The sequence below is a fragment of the Aythya ferina genome, assembly GCF_964211825.1.
Source record: "Aythya ferina genome assembly, chromosome: 2".
NCBI lineage: Eukaryota > Metazoa > Chordata > Aves > Anseriformes > Anatidae > Aythya > Aythya ferina.
In genome coordinates this window covers 38,081,026-38,107,578 of record NC_140297.1, presented here as the reverse complement: position 1 = coordinate 38,107,578, position 26,553 = coordinate 38,081,026, and the positions used below count along the sequence as shown (strand labels likewise).

General features: G+C 34.9%; 1 protein-coding gene across 5 annotated transcripts in view; it reads left to right on the top strand.

Annotated features, from left to right (window-relative positions):
- The window catches only part of TBC1D5 (TBC1 domain family member 5), a 318,666-nt gene that overhangs the window by 119,916 nt on the left and 172,197 nt on the right, over positions 1 to 26,553 (top strand). For all 5 annotated transcript variants that reach the window (XM_084509911.1, XM_084509910.1, XM_084509909.1 and 2 more), the window contains one exon: positions 8,436 to 8,570. In XM_084509911.1, the coding sequence (XP_084366037.1) occupies positions 8,471 to 8,570 (100 nt within the window). In that variant the 5' untranslated portion in view covers positions 8,436 to 8,470. The remainder of the gene's footprint in view (positions 1 to 8,435; positions 8,571 to 26,553) is intronic.

The following is a 26,553-nucleotide window of genomic DNA, read 5'->3' as shown; positions in this document are numbered from 1 at the left end:
TGATTTGACCATGGGACTTGGTGCTTGTATACACTCAGCATGGATTATTTGACCTGTTCATTTTTTTTTATTATTTTTTTTTTTTTTACTTAGAGTGCTTTCTACTTAAGTGTTGGGTTTAGCCAAGTTCCTGTCATTCCATCTTCTGTCGTTCTTCTGCAATGGATAGACTACATACAATATGAGAGGTCTCTTACAAAGTTGGCTAGCTTACCTGAATTGCTGTCTTCCCTTGGTGTGTTTTTTTTTTTTTTTCCTAATAAATAAATAAATAAATAAATAAATAAATAAATATTTTAAAAAATCTATGGATTTATTGAAGTTTGCTCTGTTGAAATCTTGTTCCTTGTATTACCATTTTTTTTCTCCACCTCCTTTCTTTACTAAGAATCATGAACTTTGTGCTGCTAAGAGTACATTATTAGAACTTCCCATCTTTCTGAGCTGATTTGTTTTTACCTGTGAGTCACTTAGAATCCAGTTCAGTTTAATCCAGTTACCTACCTGTCTGCTTTTTCCACCTCCTACTTCAAATCAAAACACATACAATTGAAATAAAAATTCCCTTTCACCAGCTTATTCCCCAAACCTACTTAATAGCCATTGTCCAATTAGGTTCCTTTTCTACTATGTCTTCTACAAGTGTTGTAGTCTTCCCTGTCACCATCTTTTATTATCCATATTTTCAACCTTCGTCTAGTTTCTTGACATCCAAGTAAATGCAGATACCTTCTGTTTACAAGGCACTGCTCTCACTCTTTTGACTGACATATTCGTTCTGAGCAAATAATACTCTTCTTTATTACTATTCTAGTAATGTGATTTATTTCATTAAATCTTACTTGTTATGCCAATTAAGTTATAATTTTGATAATGTGTAAGGATTATCAGTTCTTCTTGTTTATTACCATTGTTAGTAAACAGACTGCTGCTATGTTACAAGATTGGCCTGCTGCCTCCTCTTTACCCTTCAAGGATTCTTTTATAAATCATTGTATCACCCGTAGCTGTAGGCCCTCGTCAGAAGCACTGTTATTTGTACATTCTGTGGGGTTTACTCATCAGTCCCGTAAATATTCTGACATAGAAAACTCCTCAAGTGGTCAACAAACCTCTTTCCAAAGATGCTGCTCCACTTCATGCCAGAGCTCCTGATACTGCTGTGCTGCTCCTCAGGGTACTGCTCCCATCAGAGGAACAAAATCCTGCCATGCCCCCACCCTGTCACCTCTCGGAGGAATCTTTATCTATTTAAATTGTTGAAAATACAGTAATACAACATTTTCATGTCTGCTGCTGAACAGGTCATGCCTGGGGGTAGGAGGAGTGTTCAGTGTTAGGGCCTTTGTTTAGCTGTTGGCTTTGTGGGTTTTTGGTATTTTTTGTTTCAAATCAAAGTTGGAACAAAGTTACATTCTCATAACAACCTCATTGTGGGGCTGTCACGTAAACCTGCATAAAAAAGTACATGTAGTTTTGTATTGAGGGCGTGGGGTTTTATTTAGGAAGTTCTTGCTGTAAAATTGAAACTGGTTTTGTATATTTTCTCCTATTCATTCATTAGTAGTAGTAGTATTAGATACATAGTGCCAAACCTGAGCATATAACTGTAAAATTGGGAATTTATGTTGGTTGATGCTGTCTGTACTTCAGTTGCCATCCTTTCAATAGATGTCAAATGTTACTATTCATAGGTTTAGAGCTTAGGAAACAATGAAGTTGGCAGGGGACTATGGTTATTGAATATAGTGGTGGACAGTACATAAGGTTTTCAATCCTCTCTAATTTATTTACTCTAAGCATTTCTTAATGAAACTAGGGTACCTTGCAAAGTCACATAGCCTCAAGAAAACCATAAGCTAGCAACTGTGTGAACTTGTTCCATGCTTATAACAAATATGTTGAAGATTTAATGTCTTCCAAAGTAAGAGAATATAACTTAGGATAGTTTTGTGTGTTTGCTTTCTGTTTTATTTTTTAACTTGCAGCATAAAAAAGTTTTTAACTATCATGTGAATTGCCAAGAGAATACATTGTCATGATCCCTGGCTATTTATACTGTTTCTTCTCCCTGACATTTTAATTCACTGCTGAATTCATACTTTGCATGTTTAAGTACTGTTAAGACATGAAAGTTGTAGGGTTAAATCTGTAGACAGTGCTTTAAAGCTCCTATGATAATTGTTCTTAGGTATGTATTCCTTTACTGTGGCTCTTGAGACAGCTATTTAATAGGCAACATTTGAATAATACAAATGTGCGGTTGGTAAAAATGGATTAGGGTTTCAGGGTGGTACCAATGGGTGATATTTAATATTGAATGACATGTATTAAGACAAATGCTTTTATATATAATTTATTTGGCATTGTAAATGCATTTATCTTGTGAGATACAGACCCCCTGTTGCCACATGAAGTATTCTGGAAAGGTTTGGAGTAAATAAATAATAAAACCACTTTGATATACAATCTAACAATATTAAATATTAAGACTTTCACATGATTGATTTTAATACTTAATTAACTTATTTAAAGTCCAATGTAACTCTGTTTTTGTATTAAAGATTAGACAGGCAGAAGTTAAAATGCAGGAAATGTTATTAAATGGGACAAAATTAATTGCATTTCATGATCATCAGACTCACTGGCTGTTAACCTGTCCATCAGTGACATGATCTTGTTTGTTTTGTTCTGGACCCCAGCTGATGTTAATTTTAATCTGCTTTTCCATGTCAGTCCATTTTTATGTTTGCATCATTCTATTTTAATGATACATAATCTGATACATTTTATAAAAGAAAACAGACTTGCTTTATGCTAGTCAAAGTTTGTCAAGTTGTGCACTTTCTTCAGAGTTAGTGAATGTTCCTCCTTCAGCATGTTTCTGCAGGAAGTGGTAACAACCTACAGAAGTAGCTGAGTAGCATCCCTGCTGGGCTTGATCCTAGCTACTTTTAACCCAGGCGCTAGATCTTCTGTATTAAAATAGACATAGTGGTTGTAAAGGGTTGTATGGTCTGTAAGAAGTGGACTCAAATGAAGGAGAGCAGAAGAGCTCGGTGGTGTGAGTTAGTTGGCTTATGTGGCCTAAGTCACTCCTAAAGCAAAGAATAAAGCACTGAATGTTAGAGGGTGGAACAGAAGTTTCAAAAATGTCTGTTAGTATGTGTCCTTCTAATTAAAGTATCCAACTTTAAACAAAGTATCCAATAAAATGGTCCTCGATTTTCAAAGTTCATGCTCAGCACTGTCTCCTGCTCAGCCTTCTATTCAGAGGAAGGATTGCTTTTTTTTTTGCTTTTTTTTTTTTTTTTCTCTCCCCCCTCATTTAGAAGGATTCATTTAAGACCTAGGAGATATGGCCAAAAAAGCAATCAGCATCTGGAACTGTTTCTAGATCTTTTGCAAGTCATATGTATTTCATTGCTTGAAATATACACAACGCATGTTTATTCTTCTAATATTTAGTTCCATATTTACTTTAAAATTGTTGGTTTTTTTTTGCATTCTTGAGAGTACTCACTTCTGCATGCTAACATGCTTGATTACTTCATAAGCTGCAAATGAGGGGCAGAATTGTGAACCCTCATAACATGATGCTGTCAAACTTAACAAAACATGCATAAGACCATTACGACATCAGACACTTGCTTTTAGTCAGGTCATTTTAATCAATTTGACTTCACAGGACAGCTAATTTATCACTTAGCAAAACAAGTATTTCCTCTACTTGTCATCAATTTAAGTAATTAAAATGGTAAACTTTGCTATATGCCATAAAATAAAGGCCCAAAGATAACATGGAGAAGGTGGATGATACAGTCTAATAGAATGAATACAAAGTATTATTTAAATACTTTGCTACACGTCAGTAATTTTCAGAAATGTTGTATTCCAGTATCGCTGCTGGTATTGATATACACAAATTTTCATTCCTAGCATATCCAATATTGAAAAGCATTGCTTGGTTTCTTCCTCCAAGATAGGACATTCCCTTCTTCCTTTTTTCAAGCATTAAAAGCTTCACCTTTTTGCTTAATTGGGGAAGCAATGTCAGAGATGTCAGAAAACAAGAGTGGGGTAAGTTTTCAGGAATGTACCTTGTTTGTTCAAATAATCCTGCAGTCCTGGCCATATACCTTCTTGGTTTTCCTAAGAGTGGTTTCAGGTTGCAGAGGAAGCTGGTTTGGAGACTTGTGTTGGAATTTATGCAGTTCTACTTTGGTAGACCTTGTCCAGCCTGCAGTTCCTCTCCTTTCAGTTCACCACCAGCTTTTCCAGAGAAAATGGTTGTCGTAAATGGTCAGGATAGCCCACTTCTGTTTTACCTATTCAGTTGCACCTTCTAAATACTTTTTATGAGACTGATTATATTTTCTAATTTTGCCCAAACAATATGAATGTTCTTCGCTAAATAATATATAGGTGTGATTTGGTGTGTTTTGTGCTCATAGTTTGAATAAATCATTTTTAAAGTTCCATATAAACACTGATGATTATTGGAAACATTAGAGGTATTTTTAAAAAAAATAAAAATGAAATTATTTAGTAACTATTTTAGAAACAATGCATGTTACCCATATGCATTTCAATATCTGTTGCAAGTGAAGAGGTAAATGCATGTCTTAATGGCTTGCAATGAAGTACAGTGTTTGTGTTCAGATTGTGATGTTTATCAAATACTGATTTTAAATTTACAATTTTTTTTCATATTAGGGTGGCCTTGTATTTTGCTCTTGTGGTAGTGAACAGTCTCACTGCTAAAAGAACTCCACAAAGTTTGGTTTTATTTTGAATTTTTCAATTTCTATTTGAACATTCATTACAATCAGCTTATTACATAAGCATTTATTATAAACATACATGTATTACAGATGACTCTGCTCTTTTGTACTCTTCTGGTTGTAGTGATGTCAATTTACATTTGCGTAATACATGACGTTGCCATGTTTTGCCCAGCTCCAGTCCAGATGACTGGTGCTTCATTGGTGCTTCAGCTAAAGATAGAGCAGATCTCATGTAGGCTTTTGCCTTTGTCTTGTATTTCTAGCTAGCAGATAATAAATAGAGCAGGTATTTGATCTCTGGTATGCGGAAAGAGGTTGTTACAAGGTGAAAACCAATAAGGTGGATATTTTATTATCTATGACTGTGAAGGAGGCTATTTGCAGAGAGTGCAATGTGTAAGCCAGTATCTCCGCAGCATCCTTTTCACATCCAATGGAATTCTGAATTTTAAAGCTCATCTTTCATGTGATTTTTGATGTCTCCATTGAGAACCTGGGCTGGCAGGTGACAGACGTACTGACAGGCTGCCTCTCCTAGTGCTGACAGCCACACTGGGTTCATTCACTGGGGGTGTTGGTCCGGGAGGAGCTGCCCTGTGGAGCTCTCCTCAATGGAGACATCATACAGCACTGGGCCCTGCCCTGCTCTCACTCTTAGGGAGCATTGCCAAACACTGAGCTTACATGCCTTGGCCTCTTGGTTGGATTCATGTCTCTTTTCATTCCCCTAAACTATATAAATGTTTCATATGCAGCCCTAATTATTTTTGCATGTATATTAAAGAATAGTAGAACTCCCAGCACTGGGAAGGTTGCCTGGTCTCTGTTTTTTTTAAGCCCTTCGTCTTTGGAGAAAAATGGTAGGAATAGATAACAGAATCACTGCTAGCTTGACTGAGATTTGAGGTAGGCAGTATCAAGTCTTAGAGGCTAATGATTGAACTTTAGATGATTTTAATAACAATTTTATTGTTTCTTATTGAAAAAGCTTTTAACTTGCATCTTATTTAATACGAGCAATATGTTATAGGCCATTACAAATCAACCACAAACCTGTAAAGAATTAATCTTTCTTGGAGTAAGATCCCAAGAGTAATCGTAATTATTTAATAGTTTCCTTTGTTCTTTGTTAGTAGAGCTGAAAAGAACTTAAGTATAAAACCACAAAGAAAATTGTGTGGACTGTGGAGTGACAAGACTGATAGTGATATTTTTTTGGAAAACTAATCAAATGTATCCATAAGCAAACACAAATAACTGATTAAATCACTGTGTGAATATCAAAAGTAAATATCTTAAGATGTCTAAAACCGTTCTAACAGTCTGTAAAGTAAATTGTGGCTCTTATATGTTGTAAAGGCATGGCATTTGGGGAGAATCAAAAAATAAATAAATAAATAGTCCAAAGCACATTGTGTTTTAATGAAGTGGTGGCTGCTAAAAGTGCGAAGGCCAACAATGTGGTTTTGAGCCTCGTTCTCAATTTGAAAGGCTATCCAAGTTGTGCCTTGTTCAGATACGGTCTGAAGGATCATAACAATAAAAAGTTAAACTCTGCCAGGACAGTATAAATAAACTTGTAAGTCTTACAAAGACAAAGTCAAAAGGTCAGTAAGAAAGCTAGTAACAATGATACAGCAAAAAAGAACAGGAGCAGCAACTAAAATTCCAACAAGGAGAAAATTGTAAACACTGCTTTCTACAATGTTTTTAAAAGTAAAATCATTTTTAATTCAATTTTTCATTCATTTATTTAAAATATCAGGTAGCTACAAACGTCTGTCTATAATATGTAGCCACAAGACTGCAGGTAAACGTCAAAATGTTTAAGTGGCTAGCAAGTTGGTAAACATTTTTCTCCAAGTTATGTGTTTTCTATGATTATGGTTAATAAATCACATAAACACGTGAAGTGTACTTGTGCTCAAAATTTTTCATTTTTTTTTTGACTTAGTACAAAGAATCATTTGAGGCCATGCTGTGTTTGTGTTTCTATGAGGCCATGATTATTTGATTGTAATAATTTGACATAAACTTGTACCACTGCAAAAGCAGGTAGTCCTGCCTTCCCTCAGTGTCTGGCTGCTTGTTCCTAAGAGCTTCAGAGGGTCTGTTCTAGCTAAGCAGTAGTGGGAGAGGTGGTGTGATCATTTCAGCATCATGCTAACACAGCTGCCACAGCAAATGAGGGACAAAACCCACACAGTGGATTGGTTTGAAGGTAATGCCTAACAGTGCTCCTGCTACCTTTGTGTCTTATTTATTGCATTTTTCACATAATGTAGTAGGACAATAAAGCTGAAGAATAGGATATAAAACTAGAAAAGTCTTAAGAATCCCAGTCACTTTTCATTTATTGGTGATAAACTAAAGGTGTTAAGCATACATGGCCAATGCCTTGTAACAACCAAGAGAAGATCATAATTGAAGTGACTTCTGAATTGATAATATACCAATCCTGATTGGTACGTACCTCTTTGTGTTTGTCTTTATCTATTTATTTGGAAATACAATTTTCTTGGAGTTAGAAAGTTAAGATACTGTAAACGAAGCAGTTATAGTAAGTGATACTTAAAACTCAGATGGCAGATGTAGGTAGCTAATTACTTTGCTTGGGCAAATCCTATTGGCAGCCTATTTGGCTGCCATAGTTCTGCATTGCTCCATCTCTTTCAGGCTGTTAATAAATTACAGTGACCAAAATGTAGTCTTGACAAATGTACTCTTGCACTAGGTTAATGCACTGGAAAGGTCATTTCTCTGTCTTGCTGCTCTGACCATAACACCATCTGCTTTTTACCTCTATTGGCATTTTCTTATTCATTACAGCAAATATTAGCTTGAAACATTCTTCACATGAACTTCTACCATCGTTCTTGTTCACTTGTGTGATATTGATTGAAATTCCATTCAGCCTTTAATGATGAACCCGTATCACCCACTTGCTGGGCTTTCATTTACGTACTTTCTCTGCTTTTGTCCTTAATTTTGGAGGAACTTCTTTATAAATATTCACTAACCAGGAGATTAAGTTTCTTCAAATGCTTCATTAACACCACCCTTCTAGAAACATAACATAAATCTCAATAAAACTGAAACCACCAATCATACTGATCAATATTGTCTCATTCTTTTTTGCATATGTTTGCATCCCTCTGCCTGTTGTTTCATATTTGACCCAAGGTTTCTGAAATGCAAGTGGTTAAATGAGAATCTTTTTCTAGGGTGAGGTGTCGTGAGTCCAGAAGGGTGATGATGGGTCTTACCTCAGCTTTGCTTTATAACTTTCATTGTTGCCAAGGTCTAGCATCAACTTTCCCTAGAATCAGAATAAAAGGGACTAAAATCAGACTAAAAGCTGGAAAACGAAGGAAAGACGTTCCAACGTTCCTATCCCAACTCACAGTCCTTCAAAACCATATATGTATTTTACTTACAGTGTGATTGTCAGGAGGTACTATAACAATTGTTTTGGACTCCACATAATAAAACATTTGAATGGAAATACCATTATTCCACTATTCGACATCTAATGGTGATGTTTTGTCTGAAAAATAAGGAAAGATTTTAAGCATTTTCAATATTGACTTGTGTGATTGCAAAATAGCTAAAGAAACACTGAGTGTTTGTTTTTCTGTTTTTCCTCAGATAAATATCCTTTGGTGGAAATTACTCTTGCCAGTATGTATCATTCTGTGTCTGAAACTAGTCACCCTTTGCAAACAGAGGAACAAGAAATAGGCATTGATCCCTTGCAGAGTTATTTGAACAAACCAGAGGAAGGTGAGTTTTGTATTTTTTTTAAAACTTTATACATAGAAACCTTACATAAGTGTGTCATGGTAACTGTACCTGTCATAATTTGTTTAATTCTCTCAAGGAAGTTGAACAGGGCAACTTAAAGAACATTTCACAGAGTGTGTGTAGAGCACTCTGACACTAATGAAAACCACAAAAAGTCAACTTTCAATTACAGACAGAAACATTAGCCAAATGTTTAATGCGCTGTCATCCTTTTTTAATCATAAACCAAACACTGACTTCAGCATAAGAATATTGAAATGCAGCATGGCTATGTTACTTTCTGAAACACGGGCTCTTTTACATTGCTTTGCTTTTAGAGTTTTTTTGTTTGTTTTTTTTTCTTTAATACCATGATAGAGCTCAAAGTATTATTTTAGAGAAGATTATATAAATATAAAAAGGCGAAAAAATCCAAATCTTGTTTGACTCACTTTCTTCAAATAAGAAAATATGAAAATATTCTTATTGAAATAATTACCGGAATTCGAAGTCAGCTGTATGAATGGGCTCTAAAGGTAGAAATTACTTTATAACCCTAAGTAAATTAATTAAATGCAGTATTTGGAAGACTCTAATGAACAGTGAGAGCAAGCTGCTTGCATAATGCAATGCATGTCTGTGTTGCTTGTCTTCTCTACTTATTTGCTAGTAGTGACAGTATAGTTGGTTCGAAGAAAGCGATAAGCTTAACAAGAAGCTGAGATCCTTGTCATGAAAACATTCCTCAAGTACTCAGTTATACACAATGGCACCTTAACTACCTGTAATTTTCCAGTCATTGAACACATGTACCAGGAGGGCAAAATAAAAAATTTATTTTAAATTACAGAGTTGAAACAACTTTGTCACATTTCTTAAGTCCCTCACCCATATCAGCCATTCTGTGTGGGTGTATCTGTCTATAAATCTTATGTTTACCATTGCTTACTAATAAAGCTACATCAAGTTTTGCTTAGCCAGGTTTATTACTTCAGTTTATAGGAAGCTGATATTTTACTTCAAAATACATCAGTAAAGCTTCATAGTTCCTTTGAGTTAATTTTCTTCATTTTTTTCCTCATTGCTTTACAAAGCTTTTTCAGTAGTAAAAAATGAGCATGAACATCTAGGAAGAAGTGTTTAAAAACCTGATGAGTAGATGAAATAGTGATTCCAGGTCAGTGTTACTCCTCTATTATATTTGACATCTTAATGATACGGAGCGATTTTAGTTTGATAAACTGAAAGGGTTTTTGTATGTATTTTTAGAAACTGAAAATAACCATTTTCCAGAGGAAATATAGCTTGCTTCTAGTCTACACCAATCAAGAAAGATAAGCTTTTTCTAATTTTTTTTCCCTAAAAAATATTGGTAATTCTCTCCACTCTACTTAAAGGAAAATCAAGATTTTTACACTGTTAAAAAGCACAGTAAATTAATTTTACCCTTTATTGTGCCCAGAAGCGATTAGTTACCTTGACTGAAAAGGTTTCTCATTTTTATCCCAACCTTAACATTTCTGACATACAAAGTTATTAGTATTGAATTGATGTTTAAAAGTGCCATTAATTCATTTACCCCAAATGTTCATTAACAATGTAAATGTATGCTGATGTTCTATGAGACAAGGAAGTGACTAATGACTCTTCGCACTAACAACACTTAAAATGAATAGAAACTTTAGATAGCTAATCTTGAAGTAATCAAGACCCTCATTCAGCTTGGCATCTCTGTATGCTCTAAAACAGCTGTCAACTGTTAAAAATATATACACAACACCACATACGCACATGCGAAGATAAAGATATGTAAATACATGGTTCCCCAAGTCATAAAGGTTACCAACTATGGTACATTTTTTATGTGCTATCTATGTAAATATTTTATATAAAGCATCCATTTCATCTTCGTATTTTTTTTCTGAGAGACACATACTGCATTTTAATTTGAAACTTTATATATCCAAAATAAGTCTTTGAATTTTTAATATTTAATTTTATGTAAAGGATATGTTTAGGCAGTGTTAGGTCTTGGGATGTCAAAGTATACAGTCATTCCTGTCCATCCAGCCTGGTTAGAAGTTCAGAATAAAGAAGCAATCGGTGTTTTGCAAATTAACTATCTAACTCTTGAAACAAACAATAAATTGGGTGGAGAATTAACATAATTCGTATTGAAAAATATATGTGTATATATGTATACATATATATTCTTTATTCCTTCTACCTATCCAGTCTTCTATCAGTAGATCTGCAGCATACTAGAAAATTGTGAGAGTCCTTTATCTCATTGAAGAAAAATCTGAAAACCCTCTTAAAAATACCATAGGATGCTATAAGTATTGGGAAAATGCAGCCATTTCCTAAATACAGAGAAGATCTTGCAGACATTGCTTAAATTTAGAAAAGGTTTCCAGTCTTTTAAAGGTTTATGTGAACAAACACACTAATGCTTTAGTTAGGATAAATTCATTGTCAGGACAGGCAAGTCCCAAGCGTTTTAGAATAGATGTTCCTGAATTTCATTGTCTACACTAAAATATTTCAAGCCTGAATGTTTTTCAACTCAAGTTTCAGGTGACATACAGAATCTATTTGGTGAAAATCTGTAGCAATTACAATGCAAGATACATCTTGTTCCATCTTTGATCATTCTGTATCATGTACCATAGATGTTTTCAAGAGAGATGGTCCGTTAGTTGGAGATGTTCTGTATAATATTGTGGAATATCAGGACATGCAAATTATTTTATGAAGCTGAGCTGAATTCTTAAAGGATTGCCTTGGAGGTGAACTTACAGAATTCTTCACTGAGATGAGACATGTCACTGATAAGTATGTTGAAAATAAGTATTTAATAATAGAGATGGTCAGATTTGTTAATGCACAAGGAGGACTGTTTAGCTGATATTAAAGCTTGATGGAGAATTGTGAGATACAATGTCATGTTGGAGTTTCAAAATCATCTCCCACGGCTTTCTCAGAAATCTTGGAAGTACATGGATTGTTGTTAAGCTTGTTGGGAAACCATATAGACTAGGTTTTATTTGTTGGCTGTCAGCTTGAAAGGATATATTGGATGGAATTTCGGAAAGATGTTTTTTGAGTCAAGTAGTATTCAGTACTTTCATTATAATCTCAATGAAGTTACAGAGATCAAACATGTTTTATTTAGGACAGGGTTGTTAGCCTGATGGAGGGCAAACATACAATTCAAAGTATTCTTCAGATTTTTGAGAAGTGACCTGAGAGGAATAAGACATGGTTCAGTAGGAGCAGTTGTAAGGTTTAATGTTGCAAATACTAGGCAGAAGACAATTATCTAGCTGAACAAATAAAACTAAAGCACTGCAGATGAGGTAAGTGTCATATAGAGAAAGACCTGGGTGGTCACAGCAATCCAAATTTTTGTGCAGCGGAGGATCTTTGAATCTTGAGTTATGAGGAGTCACGAGAATGTGCTTGTTGGCAGTTTTACAATGTCAGAATAGGTTGTTAGTTACTAACTAACAGTCAAGATCTTTCTTCTTCTCCTTTAATATTTAAAGTATTAAAAAATAATAATAATAATAAAACACAAAAGATACTATTTCACTCTTTTTCCAATGGTTGATTTGGCTTATATTGTTTTCTTTATGTCTGATTTTTTTTTCCAAGATAGAGAAATAAATATTGTTTGAATATATGCACTCATACATTCTTTTTTAACAACTAGTACTAATTATGAGACTGGAATTCACACTTCCGCAGTCTCGTAATTCAAAGGTAAGATTTTAGTTCTTTTAGGAAAACTCTACTTTCAATTATAACTTTCGGATCTGGTTGTATTGTCATTTACATTCATGTATGTATACATGCCTTTTTTTCTTTTAATTATAAGTTGGTTTTATTGTACTACTTTTTCTGTTCGAAAAATGTTCATGATATAGTTCATTCTATTCTAACAATAATTTTGAATGATTCTCTTTTAAATAGGGCTGTTTATCAGACTGACATGAATCACATCTTTTTGGTCTCCAGCAGGCACTTAGTAAATACTGAATACATGAAGAGAAATTTCAGAAACTTTGCACTTCTGCTTTCTCGCTGTGTGCTGCATCTAACAAGTATTTTGTTCATTTCCAAATGCTCGAGATTTATATTACATTGAAACAAGATAACTAGGGTAGCTGTTTCTGAGCTGCAGTAATTTTTTACTCTAGGTTATAGGACTCACCACATTCTGACATAAGTTTTGAAGAATGTAGTAGGTAGTATTCCCATTTCATTCATGTAATGGGAAAGTTGATCCTCTAAGGACAGACTGGAACAATGCATTTAATACTCCTCAATTTAATTTGCTCAATATCACAATTAATACAATTAAGGTCACTTGAAATGAAACTATTAACGAATTGGGTAATTTACTTTAACAATGTCAGTGTGTTCTCACAATTACATTTGCTTTAATTAGTGTACAAGCTATTATTTAATAGCATACTTCACACAGAAAAATGTAATGTATTCTTTGTTCTTTATAGAAGAAAAGGGGAAACATTTAATGGGCTTGATTGTTTGGGGTTTGGAGATTTGGGGGATATATTTCTTGTCTAAAAGATATAGCTAGTGGTGAGAACACTGGCTGATTTAGCTGAAAGGACAAAGGTAACTACTGGAGTGTCTGACTGAAATTAATCTAGGTGAGATGGATCAGTTGCCCATATCCTACTTATCATTGCATCCCTCTTGATTCTCAGGCTATCGTGAAAAAATATGAAGTGGTAGAAGAGCATTCATTTTCCCATTTTGACCTTTTTATGTGTGTTTCCATTGGTCCTCATTTGAGAATTTTGCCATTCTGGTACTAACCTCATGACACTGATTTCTAGAAATTCTTACTATATAGAACTATACTTTATGTGGTAGTTTGAGAAACCTGGCTTAAATCAGTGTTACACAGAAAACAAAAGGGGAACGAAATAACACTGTTCACCTTTTGTGGACCTAATAGGACCCATATGCTGTCAAACGATTTCCCCACATCTTAAGTGTAATTCACATTAGGCTATTTTGGGCTTGACTTTTCCATTAAAGGCACAGGTGTATAGACTGTGAAGGTATGCTAGAGAGGGAAGAGCTTTCTTTACTCTGTTTTGATTTGTATTACAAGAATAAAAACAAGAAAGGTTTGTGGTGGTGTTTTTTTCTCTACATCTTGAAGCACCATATGCTAACTTAACAAGCATTTTAATATTCATTTATTAATAATAGCTACTGTTTATCTTGCTTTCAAATGAGCAACAACAGGGTTGTAGTGACAAAGGCTATTGGAGCAACACAGTATGTCTTCAGCTAACTCAGTCTGTCACTAGCTTCTTCCATAGGACTTCTCATTTTCTCTTCTGTTTTTTGTCCTAGAAAAATATTAAGTGATCAGATAGCAAAGAAACTATGCATGTTTAAATATATTTAAAAATTAGCTGAAAGTATCTAGCACTTAGTTCACTTTAAAGTGAACGATCTTTAAAGCACTTTAAAGATTGTAGTATTCAAGGATTTAACTATACTGTAGAGTTGTTATTAGGCAGATGTAGACCGTATTGTGTGCCCTAAGTGATATGAGTCAAGTAACAGCTTTAAAGTAGAAGGCCTTAAACTCAAGTTTTGTTAGGGCCTATTGATCCAGAGGGCTTATAGACGAGCCCAAGGTTGCTCTGCTCCTGCTGGGCTGCTCAGCTTGGACAGTAACACATCGCCATGTCCTCGGATAAGTAAAAGACCATAGTGAGATGTGGGCCTTTTGGTTCAAATGCCTTGCTGTAAATTCGTATTTAGGAGCTGAGGGAGTGTTTTAAATGACATCAGCTGTGGCAGTGTATGTGAGTAGCTGGCACAGTCCTGTGGCTTATGAGGATCCAGGGGGGCTTGTTCCAGTGCGCGACCACCCTCTCAGTGAAGAACCTCTTCCTGATGTCTAGCCTAAACCTCCCCTGCCTCAGGTTGACACCATTCCCACAGGTCCTATCACTGGTGACTGAAAAGAATAGGTCAGCTCCTTCCCCTCTGCTCCCCCTCGTAAGGAAGCTGTAGACCACAATGAGGTCTCCCCTCAGCCTCCTCCTTACCTAGTTTCTCCCAAATCCAGGTTAAAGCTCAACTAGTTGGCTCTCATCTTGACTCCTAGTATACTTATACGTGTGCTTATAATATATGTGTGATAAAAGCAAATGATGCAAGATGAATGAAGAAGGAAGATTTAAAAATAAATAAATAAATTTGATATGGCTATTGGAGCTTAAAATACCAAGTGGAAATTCCCATTTTAACTATAGTAACCTCCCAAACAGCATTAAAACAGAAGAGTCTTTTCAATAAGAACTCTAAATATAACATGAAAACTACCTTGTTATTAGAAGTTATATAGAAGTCAGTGAAGAGAATTAAACAATTCTTTGAATATTTTACTCAGACTTGATACAAAAATATAATGAAGGTTAGTACATGTAAACACCTCACATATTAAGTGTTCTGTGCAATGATCAAATTATGTTAAACAGCTATATCTCCTACATATGGGAAAGGAAGACTCTCTTAATTTAAAAAAATTGAACTGTTCAAGTTTGATTTTCCTTGTGTATGTATAATAAAAGACTAGTAAATCAGAATTCTAGCTGAGGCCAGCATGATTGGTACAGGATAATAATCAAATGTGTGTGTTCACTTCTGTCCTTACATACAGAAGGCTGTAATTTACAAAGCAGTCTGTAAAATGTATGCAGCTAGCTGATGTTACAGACCCCTGTACCTGAGATTAAATGTACATTAAAACATTTTGAAAGATTTTAACTGCCACAGATTTGATTGTATTAGAAATTGATTACTCTGTATAACAGAAAAATGTCACCATAAATAGAATCTTTCCTGTCTTTCATAGATGTGGACGCTTGTAAAGATCTGGAATTCCTTATTTCAGAAGGTGAAGTGTTTGATCTCCTTTCACCGAAGTGATACCACCATACTATATTTCAAAGCTTCAATTTTAGGCTTCCTATTAACTAATAAGTTTTATTCTTCAGCCACCTTGCATACACCCGTCATTGTCTTCTTTGTACATGCAAAGCTAAGGTGTGTGGAAGAGGAGAGGAATAAAGTACTGTCATACTAGATATAGATAGTTTCTTGCCACTTAAAATAACTAAGATGTGTATTATTTATTGACAGTCTGGCCTTTTAACAAAGAAAAATAGGCCTATGCTTAGGTTGCCACTGCTACAAACGAAACAGCTGATACCTTAATGAACAACATACTGAGGGCCATCCAGGACATAAGGCAAATTAAGCAGGTTACAAACTGCGTATCTTCTATTTAGATATAGGAGATCTCCCCAGCTCTGACAATTAGCTCTACTGATCAGGCAAGCAGACAGACAGAAACAGAAGGAGGCCATTTGTATCAATTTGAGGAACAGAACTAGTAATGAAGTAAAATATCCATAGCAGGTATTTTCACCTCCGCGTTGGAACAGATATTTCTAACTGCTAGTTTCATCTTCACAATAACAAATACATAAATATGTGCTGTTTAACAAAAGCTTATTTTGTGTTGTTTACAAATTGAGAGCAAAGGAATAATAATACTTCTAACCCAGAGGGTTTTTAAAAAGGAGAAAACATTTTCTGGACATACAAACAAATATGAATCTTGGTAACCTGACAGCTTTGTTTAAACGTTGAATTTGAGTTTCCTTTCATGAAAATCTTTTCAAAGTACAGCAATTCAGCTGTGAAAACCTGAATACATTAATGATGACAAAGAACCTCTGGAATGAGCCAACGTTTGTTTTTGTTCTTCTACAACATTTCCTGATGAATTGCACATACAAAAAGTGTTGCAGGTTATTTTAATTTTCCTTTCTTACTTTGATAATAAATGTCTCCTCTGTTTACCTTTTCAGTTAAGGTACCTTATTATTACTAATCAGCTTTAATTATTTATAACAAAATGACTGTGAAAGATTTTTCTTTGATGTAGAAAAAGTCAGGGACCTGATCCTGATCCTATTAAAATTAATGGCAAGGTTCCAATTGACTGTAAAAGCAACAAGCCTGAGTGCCCTTATTGTTTAGGTGAAGCAATAATTTAACCCAAGATACTGAATTGGGATTAGTTGCTTGGAATTCCTTAATTTTGGGAATGTCCAGATTTCAAACATTTGGTCTCATGTGTTGTCTGCTCAGAGGCAGTGTGCATATGATCTTTAAAGTCTTGGCCTTCATTTTACACATCAGGTATGCAGTAAATGAAAAAAAGGCTAAATATACATGATAATTGGAGAATGCCTTTGCCTCTAAACAAAAGTAAGGGCTAAAATGGTTGCAGGGAGAGAAACATGCATAGGATTTCTACTTTAATTGTCTTTCTTTCCAGTCAACAAAATAGCAAACCAACCCAACCCTAAATGATACTGGATAAAGACACACGGTGTCTTAAATGCATTATGTGAGCTGATGTTTAAACCTTTTTGCCTAAGTGAACTAGTGCTGGCTTTTGTTTCTAAATATTTATACACACACACTCCATGAAAAAAAAAGATTGAACACTTCTGTCAGAGTATGGAATAACTTTTAGTTGTCTATCTGTAAGTATCCCTATTTAGCTTTGTCATTATGTCAGAAGTTTAGGTCACTTCATCAGTAATCATGTGACTATAACATTTTAACTGCAGCACAAGTGACACAAAAGGATATAGCAAATAAGATTTATTTTTACTATTTGTGACAATCACACACGTTTACGATTCACTTTGTACTCAGTCACTTGATCTGTTTATAAAGGGAAGTAGGACTTTGGATATTTCTTTTGGATCTCTGTGTTTATATCATCCTATTCAAGGTATCATATACCAAAGAAGTTAAGAAATTAATTCTCGTAGCTGCCATAGGTATAGTAATAGGATTGTATGTTCTTACAGAAAAATACAGAAATTTGAAGCAGGTGAAATGATATGCCTAATTCATACAAGAAGTCTGCAGCAGGGCCAGGAGGTGAACCCAGATCATTCAAGATTGAGCACTGCCTCAGTGACCTAGTGATCCTTTGTTTCTTGCTTCCTTTGAGCCAGTTGTGAGGCAGGGTAAAAAGAAAAAAAAAAAAAAAAAAAGTAACTGGTACATGTCAGAGTACACCCACAACTTTTTCATGTTTTATATATCATCTCATAGTACATAATAAATATGTACTTGTCAGTCTTCAAGAATTGCAACCAGAAGTGGTTTTGGTAACTGTAAAATGGAAAACATTTTGGAGCATGGAGATATGTCATCTTTTCATTATTATGGGTAATCAAATAAAGTTTTTTAATACATTAAACTATTCCCTAAATTTTGTAAACCATAGCACAGTATATATATATAAAATTTGTATGTGTGTGTGTTACTATTAAAATGTGATTTTTCCACAAGATGAATGAATGCTGCTCCAGGTTGATGAAGTAGTTATCAAAGTTGATTGGATTTGGTTTTGTTTGTCATTGTTGTGTATCTCAGCATTCCCAGCTCCTGTCTTAAGAAAAGGCAAAATACTGGAACTTCTTGAGAGAATTTTTAAAGTAATCACTGCATCCTGCTTTTACAGTTGTATTATGCCACTATAGGTGCTATGGTCATTAACTGGCTAGACATACAGCTCAATGGAAACTGTGAATCAGGTAACGCAATGCTACATCCATGTTTCCCCTGCAGCTCCCATAGAGAATACCTGTCTCTATGATATTTCATGGAATGTGAGAAGGCTAAAAAACAAATTTAATACATGTCAACTATAATGGCCAGTTTAAAAAAAAACAAAAACAAAAACAAAAAAAAAAAAACAGCTCTAATATTCTTCTTTTAAATGTCTTAAATCTGCACAATCAGCTGGCAGTTAAATGCTTCTGGTTGGATACTAGAGTGCTAAGCAATAGTATATAAAATCTGAGATAGGAAGACTGCTCTCAAATTATTGAACAAATCTCAGTCACCTCAGTGCATATGGGACCATGTAACCAAAATATAAAAGTACAGTAGCCCTGCATGATAAATTTATCCACTAAAATTTTGATATCCCATTACAAATTATTATTCACGATCTTCCTAGAAGTTAAAAGGCACAAACTTCATCCAGATAAAGCTTTTATGGTGGTGATAATTCTTTTCTTCTGAGAAATTGGATTTGTAATGGAATCAATGATTTAACCTTAGGAAAATTATCTGTGTAGTGTTTCAGTGCTAAATGCAATTGAAGGAACAGAGTTCTCATATAATATGCGTGAAAGTATATTTTAGATTTGAAAATATTTGTGTTTCAGTATGGTGGGGGTATAAGTTCTGTATCTTAGTCATAATATTCAAAGATACCATTGTTGCTTTTGTTTACTTTTCATTTGAAATATTTAAAGGGTGGAGCAATAGAACATAAATCTGTCCATTAGTGGGCATTTCTACTTTGCACTCAGATTAATTCTCATCAAATTTGATTTGATGACTGGTGGCCAGAGCAGATGCTATCTTAATGGAAGAGAGAAGGATACAGAGCCACAGGGCCACCTCCAAACTTCTGTGACCCAGTGTTTGTTCACTCTTTGCTGAAGTGCAAAACAAAATACTGGTTTGCAAATGTATACAAAGCCCCATCAACAGCTAGGTGGCCACAACTTTATCAGCTGAGGTTTTTAAGACTGAGATTTTATTGCCATAAAATTGTGTAGCATTAATTGTCACTATTCTAAAAATAATGCACTTGCAGATTAGTTTGAGTCTTTTGCTTATTTGAATTTGAAAGAAAGAAGGGATGTAAGTCGGAGCTTACACTGTGGAAGATTCTAGCTCTGTTTGGGATTTTGTGACTGTAAACAGTCAAAACTTTTGTTTTAACTGTTCTGGAATTAAAATTAAAGATTTTCTGCATGATTAAATATGAAGTATTTTATACATTCATATTTGTGATATTTATTCGTCATGAAGACATGATAGTTTTTCGCTTTGACATTTACATGAACTTAAGTTACACCCTTGTAACTGTGCTATTAGAATAACTGCTTGTTAAAGAGAATAATTTTTTTTAAAGAAGATGCTTTGTGGCATACTTCTATCAGAAGTAAATTTCTGATTTGGAAAAATACTACATAAAGCCTGTGGCTTTTTCCCATTCATTTAATTTTTGCAGGAAAGATAATTTTGTCGTAAAAGCAGCTTTAAATGAAAACCACAGATTTAATTCTGCACATGAAAAATCTGCTGCAGATTTTTCATGTGCAGAATTAATATGATCTTTTTGATACTACAGGTCTTCTAGATATTACAAATTTAAGAAGATGCTTGCAGGTTTTCTGCCATTTCAAAGACACTTACTCATAACTGTCAGTTTAAATTTGAGATTTCTATGAAAAAATGACCCTGCATTTGGATTCCAGCATTTGCATTACTTGTCTAAATACAGGTTTCTGTTTTTGCATTTTACTCTGTTCTTTGCCAAAGCTGTAGCTCAGTACCTCAGGTCTTTCAGCAGTGACTTTGAAACTGTTGAACATACCTAAGCTTTTTTTTTTTTTTTAATTGCTATGTAAAGTTGAATTTGGGTTAAACATTGTATTAACTGTGACAATCTGTTAATAGTGAAGTACTTATAATTTTGGGGATGCTGAAGTCAATTGTCAACTGATAGTTACATTTGTTATATACAACAAAATGACAGTAAATGCATTAAAACAGTACTGAATCTTAAGATGGGAAGTGGTGACATCTGAATATCATGTAGTAAATTATGTGTACAATGGTAATCTGTTGGCCTAGCATACGGGGCCACTTGCAGTATGGATCCTACAGCCACAGAAATTGTGTCAACACTTCCTGATACTTGATGTTTCCCAATTTGGACACTTATTGTAATGACAAGTCTTCACTACAAAAGGACAAAAAAAATAGCCAATTACTTTATTGATTTGATTCCTCCATGCTATAATTGCATTAGAAAAATAGGCATGATTACTGAGAAATATTATTAATCTGATTTTTTAAAGGTAATTTAATCCTTTAAAGATCAGTTGAGGCGTTGGAGGACTGGCATGAGTCTTTGCAAAGGGAGCAGAATTGTACCACGACAGTGTTCAGACACCTGCCAGTGTGTCCCGTCTGCCTTGTCACCTGGTTTGCCCTTGGTGGGCAAGCAACCCAAGAAAGTTTGTCCACCTTATTAATTATTCCTCTGTTCAGGTCTTTGTGATCTCAAGTGATTTTCTGTTTATGAATTGACACTGTTTTGCATAAAAGGTGGTGAGTCAGTTTTGGGACATGTTGAGTTGTTTCAGTAGTTCTCATATACCACTTGCTCCTCAGTCCATATCTCGTTACTATCTTAATGAAGTTAAGGCAAAAAACAATTTGAGGCCTTCAGGTTGGGTCTGGTTTTTTCCTCTTTCAAACCATACACCAGTGCTCCAAAGGCCTGTCTTTTGGCTGGTTCAAACAAAATAAAAATACCTCTAAAAGATCCCATTCAGAGAAATATCTACTAATTTCAGGCAAAAATTCTTTTCATTTGGTGTTTACAAATTGTACTTCTTAAACTTTGCCTAGAGGTAGGGAGGAGTGTTTCAAAAATGAGATGTTTAAGTAAAGTGACTACAAAAGCATGTTATCTTCCATTTTAGTGTATTTCTTCTTCTGAATAAGTTATGCTCTAATAAAAATTAAAGAGCAAGTTGCATTTCGAAGATCAGGTCATCGTAATTCATTGACATTAGGCCACATAACTGAATAATGTCTTACTTCAGTGAAATACATCAAATGAGATCAACAATTATGACTCATAAACATGCCTCGCAGGCATAAAACAGCAGGGAATTAGCATGTGAGGCTGATAAATATGCATGTAAATAAGCTCCCAAAGGAATAACATGGGTTTGATTGATAGGTTTAGAATTGGAACATATGTAAACCCCTTTATTCCTCATTCTGGTGTAGCTAAGTAAAGATGCGTTTTACTTGTTAAAAGTTTCAATAACTTTGTAAATCTTAATGCCACATCTGCTTTTGTGTGTGCAGGCACGTGTGGGTGTCACTTGAGAGATTGATTGAATTGTCTGCAGGGTAGATGCCCTCACGCTAGGACTGTAGTGTTTGTGTATGTATATTGCAGTGGCTGCGTATATGCATGCACATATATGCATATTTGCACACTACATATTAGGTGGAGTGGAGCAAAAGGTTGCTGAGAGTTGGTTTTACTCAGAACTCACAAATTTAGAAGTTTGTTTTGTAAGTAGAAAATTGAGTTGTGAGTTTTGGTATATGCACCAGTATATTTATTTTTGCAAATACATTCTGCATTGAAGGTAATTACTATTTATATTACAGAAAGTCCCACAAGTGCTACTACATTTAAGAGTCTGGCAGTGATTCTTTATAAACTTCCATTTTTGTTGGCATCTTGCAGCTTGAGCTCTTATCTACAACTTCAAAGTACCTATCACAGCAGTATCTTTATGTTGATCAGCACAAGTGTTTATGCTGTGCAGAGATTTACATCTGTATTCTTAGAAAAGTATGTAACATACTTGGTGTTTATAAAACATTAATACTTTGGTTTGCCAAATACAGACCAATTGGTTGCCATTGTCATGTGACCTAGTGTGCATCTGCTTTATTGCCATTCCCTGCTATTAGGCAATAAAAACTTTTCCAACTGATGCACACTTACTGATGTTGCATCATGATATAATTATGCTAAAGCAATCTTAGACCAGTGGCATGCAAGATGCAAAAACATTTTCAATAGCATGAAGTATGTATTGACTCTAGATTTTTGTTATGTATGTTTTATAGCTAAAATAGTCATTCTGAGAAATTTGAGATAGGACTGGTACCAGAGATTATAATTGTTCGCATGTCAAAACCTCAGTTCTGTAATACCTGTCTTTTGCTTAGAGATACCTTTCTGCAGAAATAAAGCTTGAGCAAAATGACTTCCATCTGTTTAGATTTATAGAGTAGCGGGGAATATATTTTCCAGTTCCAATCAGTAAATTCAGGAGCTACTGCTTAGTTTGGAAAACCAGCTCTTTTTGCTGCTTAAAAATAAATAAATAAAATTGTAGCACTTAGAGACATCAGCATCAAATCTCACGTGGGTTCTCATGAAGCAATTTATTGCCACCTTGTATAATTTGTATAGAAATGCTCCAACAGCATTAAACTGCTTAACCCAGGCTGTAACAGACTGTGACATGAAGAAAAAATGAGTCCTACATACAGCCATGGGAAGGGGGGCAGCAGGGAAGGGATTTTCTGTAACAGAGATGAATAAGCAGATTGCTATCTGGAGCTCCAATGGACCATGTTTCTAGCTGTGTAGCACTGTCCTTTTTCACATAAGATGCCTAGATATCTCTTGAGCCAACAGAAATAATAAATATAGCACTTTTTTTTCCCCTAACAATGTGGCCTTTTTGCACTCAGGACCTTGACAGACTGTCACTCAGTTTCCACTCCCCACAAGGAATGTCCTTGAATGGCCCAAGAGAAGCCAGGAAATTGTTACTAAGTATTTTTCATTCACCTCTAGAATTTTCCACATTTTATCCAACATGTGTGAAGCCACTGGGAAATATGGTTAAATGAGTTAAGCAGACATCACCCATCTGTGCATCTTAGGGAAAATAAAAACAGTGCTGTCCCTTGGAAATCTTTCTTGGTACATAACCAAAATCAGAGGAACAGCCACCAATTTGAAACTAAATCTAGGCAAGGCTCTTGTAGGAAGAAAGTGAGAAGCACTTTGAAAAAAACTGCTTCTTCTATTTAACCCCAGTCTTCCTGCTGTGCTGCTTTTCGAAATGTGAGGTGGTCCTGGCAGCTGGGCCCCTTTGACATTCCTGAAGGCTACTGGACACCCAAGGAAAACACGACTGCAAATTATATCCACTTCAGATGGTGTTAAAAACCTGGCATTCAGCCTCAGCTTTGAATTTTAGTCCCCTGACAAGTCAAAATTGCCATGTTGCAGCCTTTTCCGTTTGTGCAAAAGTTTTATAATTGTAGATTAGAAGGCATTGTAAGAACACTATGTTTCATAAAGTCTCGATTCACCCTTTAATATTGTTCATTGCCATCCTTTCTACTAATAAAATGATTGGTAATTTGTATCTCTCAAACAGTTCCCCCTTGGATTTCTCATGCACTGAAAAGTCAGATGCCTGACATTACTGTGTAAAGTTAAGTGCTTAGGGTTAATGAATGGCATTAAATTTTATGAGGTCATGTCCAGTAGATGTTAAAAGAAGCTTAAGGGAACTTTATCACTGATAGAAATTAACAGTTGGCATGAAAGAACGCCCGAGGGAGTTCAGTTCTAAGCAAAAATAAAATTGGTGGTATAAAAGCTAAAATATAGAGTCATTGTGATTAATGTAAACATTTTTGTTAGGTAATTGGTTACGTGTTGCAGTAAAAGAAATGAGACCTCACAGCTTGAAAGGAAAGAATATTATTGTATTTAGAAAGCAATTAATGTTTCTAGTCAAATAAAGAAAAATCTACATCACGTACAATATTTATATTCTTTCAGTAAACATATAACCTTTGGGGCTATATTTATCAAATAGTCAAGTCTCCACTTATTTACATTAGGTTTTTCTTTGGGCAAAATGTGTTTTCCCTAGTGGAGAATGTTATTTTGTTTCATTAAACCTTTATTTCTACTCACATGCGTTGCTTGTATTACAGACCAAATGAGTACATTTTGTGCACTGAAAGTCATCTAAGGTTTGTGTTTTGGGGTGACTGACGGATGGCATGAAAATTCTGTTTAAAAAAGAAAATGGCTACATTAACTTATGGATAGATCTGTTTTGCATAATTATGTGGGGAACTATTCAGTAATTACACTAGTATTCACATGCTGTAATTTTCCTCGTCTTTATTCACTGTCATTCCAATGTGAGGAAACAGAAAACTTATTCAGACGTATATATTCTTTCTTGCTCTGTCTTAAAACCCGCAGTCACAGTATATAGTACTTTTTCAGATAAAGTCTGTGCTCAAGAAAGACACCTCCTGTCACTGTGTGTATGTAGATCCTGCACCCAATCTTCAAGTCTTTAATATCACATTGTATATATGCCTAAATGACCTGTTACTGTCCTATCATTTGAGGTCTCTGCTGTCTGGACGGTCTTGGAGGTAACAGCACCAACCTTGTTGAGAATGTAGAGTTTTATTATTGAAGAGTCAAAGTTTCTGAATCAGAGCTTTTTTTCTCCTCTGGTTGGTCAGAGAGGTACCATATCCTGTTACCTAGCATCACAAATCATAGTCACATCTCTAATTTGGAAGGGGAAATCTGAAAGAAAAAAAAAAAAAAAAAAAAAAAGCTATTTTTAGAATTTGTTGCCTATCGGGACTGTTCTGTTGCTCTCCAAATGATTGTTTTTGTGATTTATTATGAAGTACAGACATGAATCACACCTTTCCTTATTTTCCTACAAAAAAATCCAATGTAAAAAAAAAAAAAAAAAAAAAAAAAGATACGATCTGATGCTCAGTGACATTTTCTTCTTGTACCCAGACTGTTATCTCTGGCTAGAAGATACTGTGCATTTTCTGTCTTAGGAAGCTGGTGCAACTGTCTAGAAAAATTGACTACTCCTCAGCATTTATCCTATTACCATGTAAGCTAAATCATCAGCCTTTTAGAAAACTTCAATATAATTGTTGTCAGCAAGAAAAATCTAGTCATACTTGTCTAATTTGTGTTTTTGAAGTCTCATAATGCTTACATTTCCAAATGCTTTGTACTTGCATCCTTAGTTTCATCCTGAAGCACCACAAGAGCTTTCCACTAGTCATGGTCCTCATGGGAGGGTAAGGGTAGAGAACAGAAATCTGTCCTGTGATGCATTTTATACTTCTTCGCAGAAAAGTTATGTGGAGTTTTTCCTTGATATCTCTTAACAGAGGGACCATTGTTCCACAGACTGTGTTACACTATAATGAATTGAAACATTTTGTCATTCTGGTTGTCACTTAGATACATTTTTATATTCTGATATTGCTGTGGACTTTCATCTTTAAGACATCTAGAGCTTACAGCTAATGCATATATACCTTTTGCTCTTCAATTTTTTCCAGATCTGTCATTTACAAAATGCATCTGCTTTTGCACCAGCAAAGTGCACAGTTGGTGCTCTCCAATTAACTAAGGCTTGATTTAAAAGAATTTTGATTAAAATCTAGTGGTTTTATTATGCTTTGGCATATTTTGATTTGACAGCTTTAAAAGTTTTAGCACAGTACTTCTTTTATACTGTTCAATGGCATTTTTCCACCAGTGAAATTTATATTAAAAATAAAAAAAAAAAAAAGGAGGGTTCTGCTCCATTTCATGGCTCTGAGGTATGGATCTGCTGGGTACATAATGTAGTCTAAGAATTAGCAGCCTTAAATTAGACAGCTTCAGATCAGGAGCTTCCTGGATTCATTTTATACAACGAAGCTAGGCAACTTCAAGTTCAGGTGTCCTTTTTTGATGCTGGTTCCTTCTGTATAGTTTGATTGTGATAAGGGTGTGTGATATGTTTGATTGGGATAAGGGCTGTTCCATTGGCAGCAGGGACATCCCTTTTAGGATTGAATACTTGAGACTGTAACAGTCTTATTTGCCTTTAGGTTGTTGGCTTTTTCAGACGATCTTGCTAGTGTGCCAGGTACTGGTGCTATCATAGGGTGGAGGTATCCAAACATTAAAAAAAAAAAAAATGAAAAGAAAAACAACTATGCACTAGAATTGTCCTGCTCCTAGACTTCGTTATTGATGGAGTATCTCCTTTAAGTTTTACCCACAGAACTTTAAACTTTACCTGGACATTAAGTAGCTTCTTCAAAATCATTCACATAATAGATTTGCTAAGGAGTGAAAAACTGTGCTTTCTATTGTATTACAAAGATAATTAGAGGAAGTAAAAAATCGTAC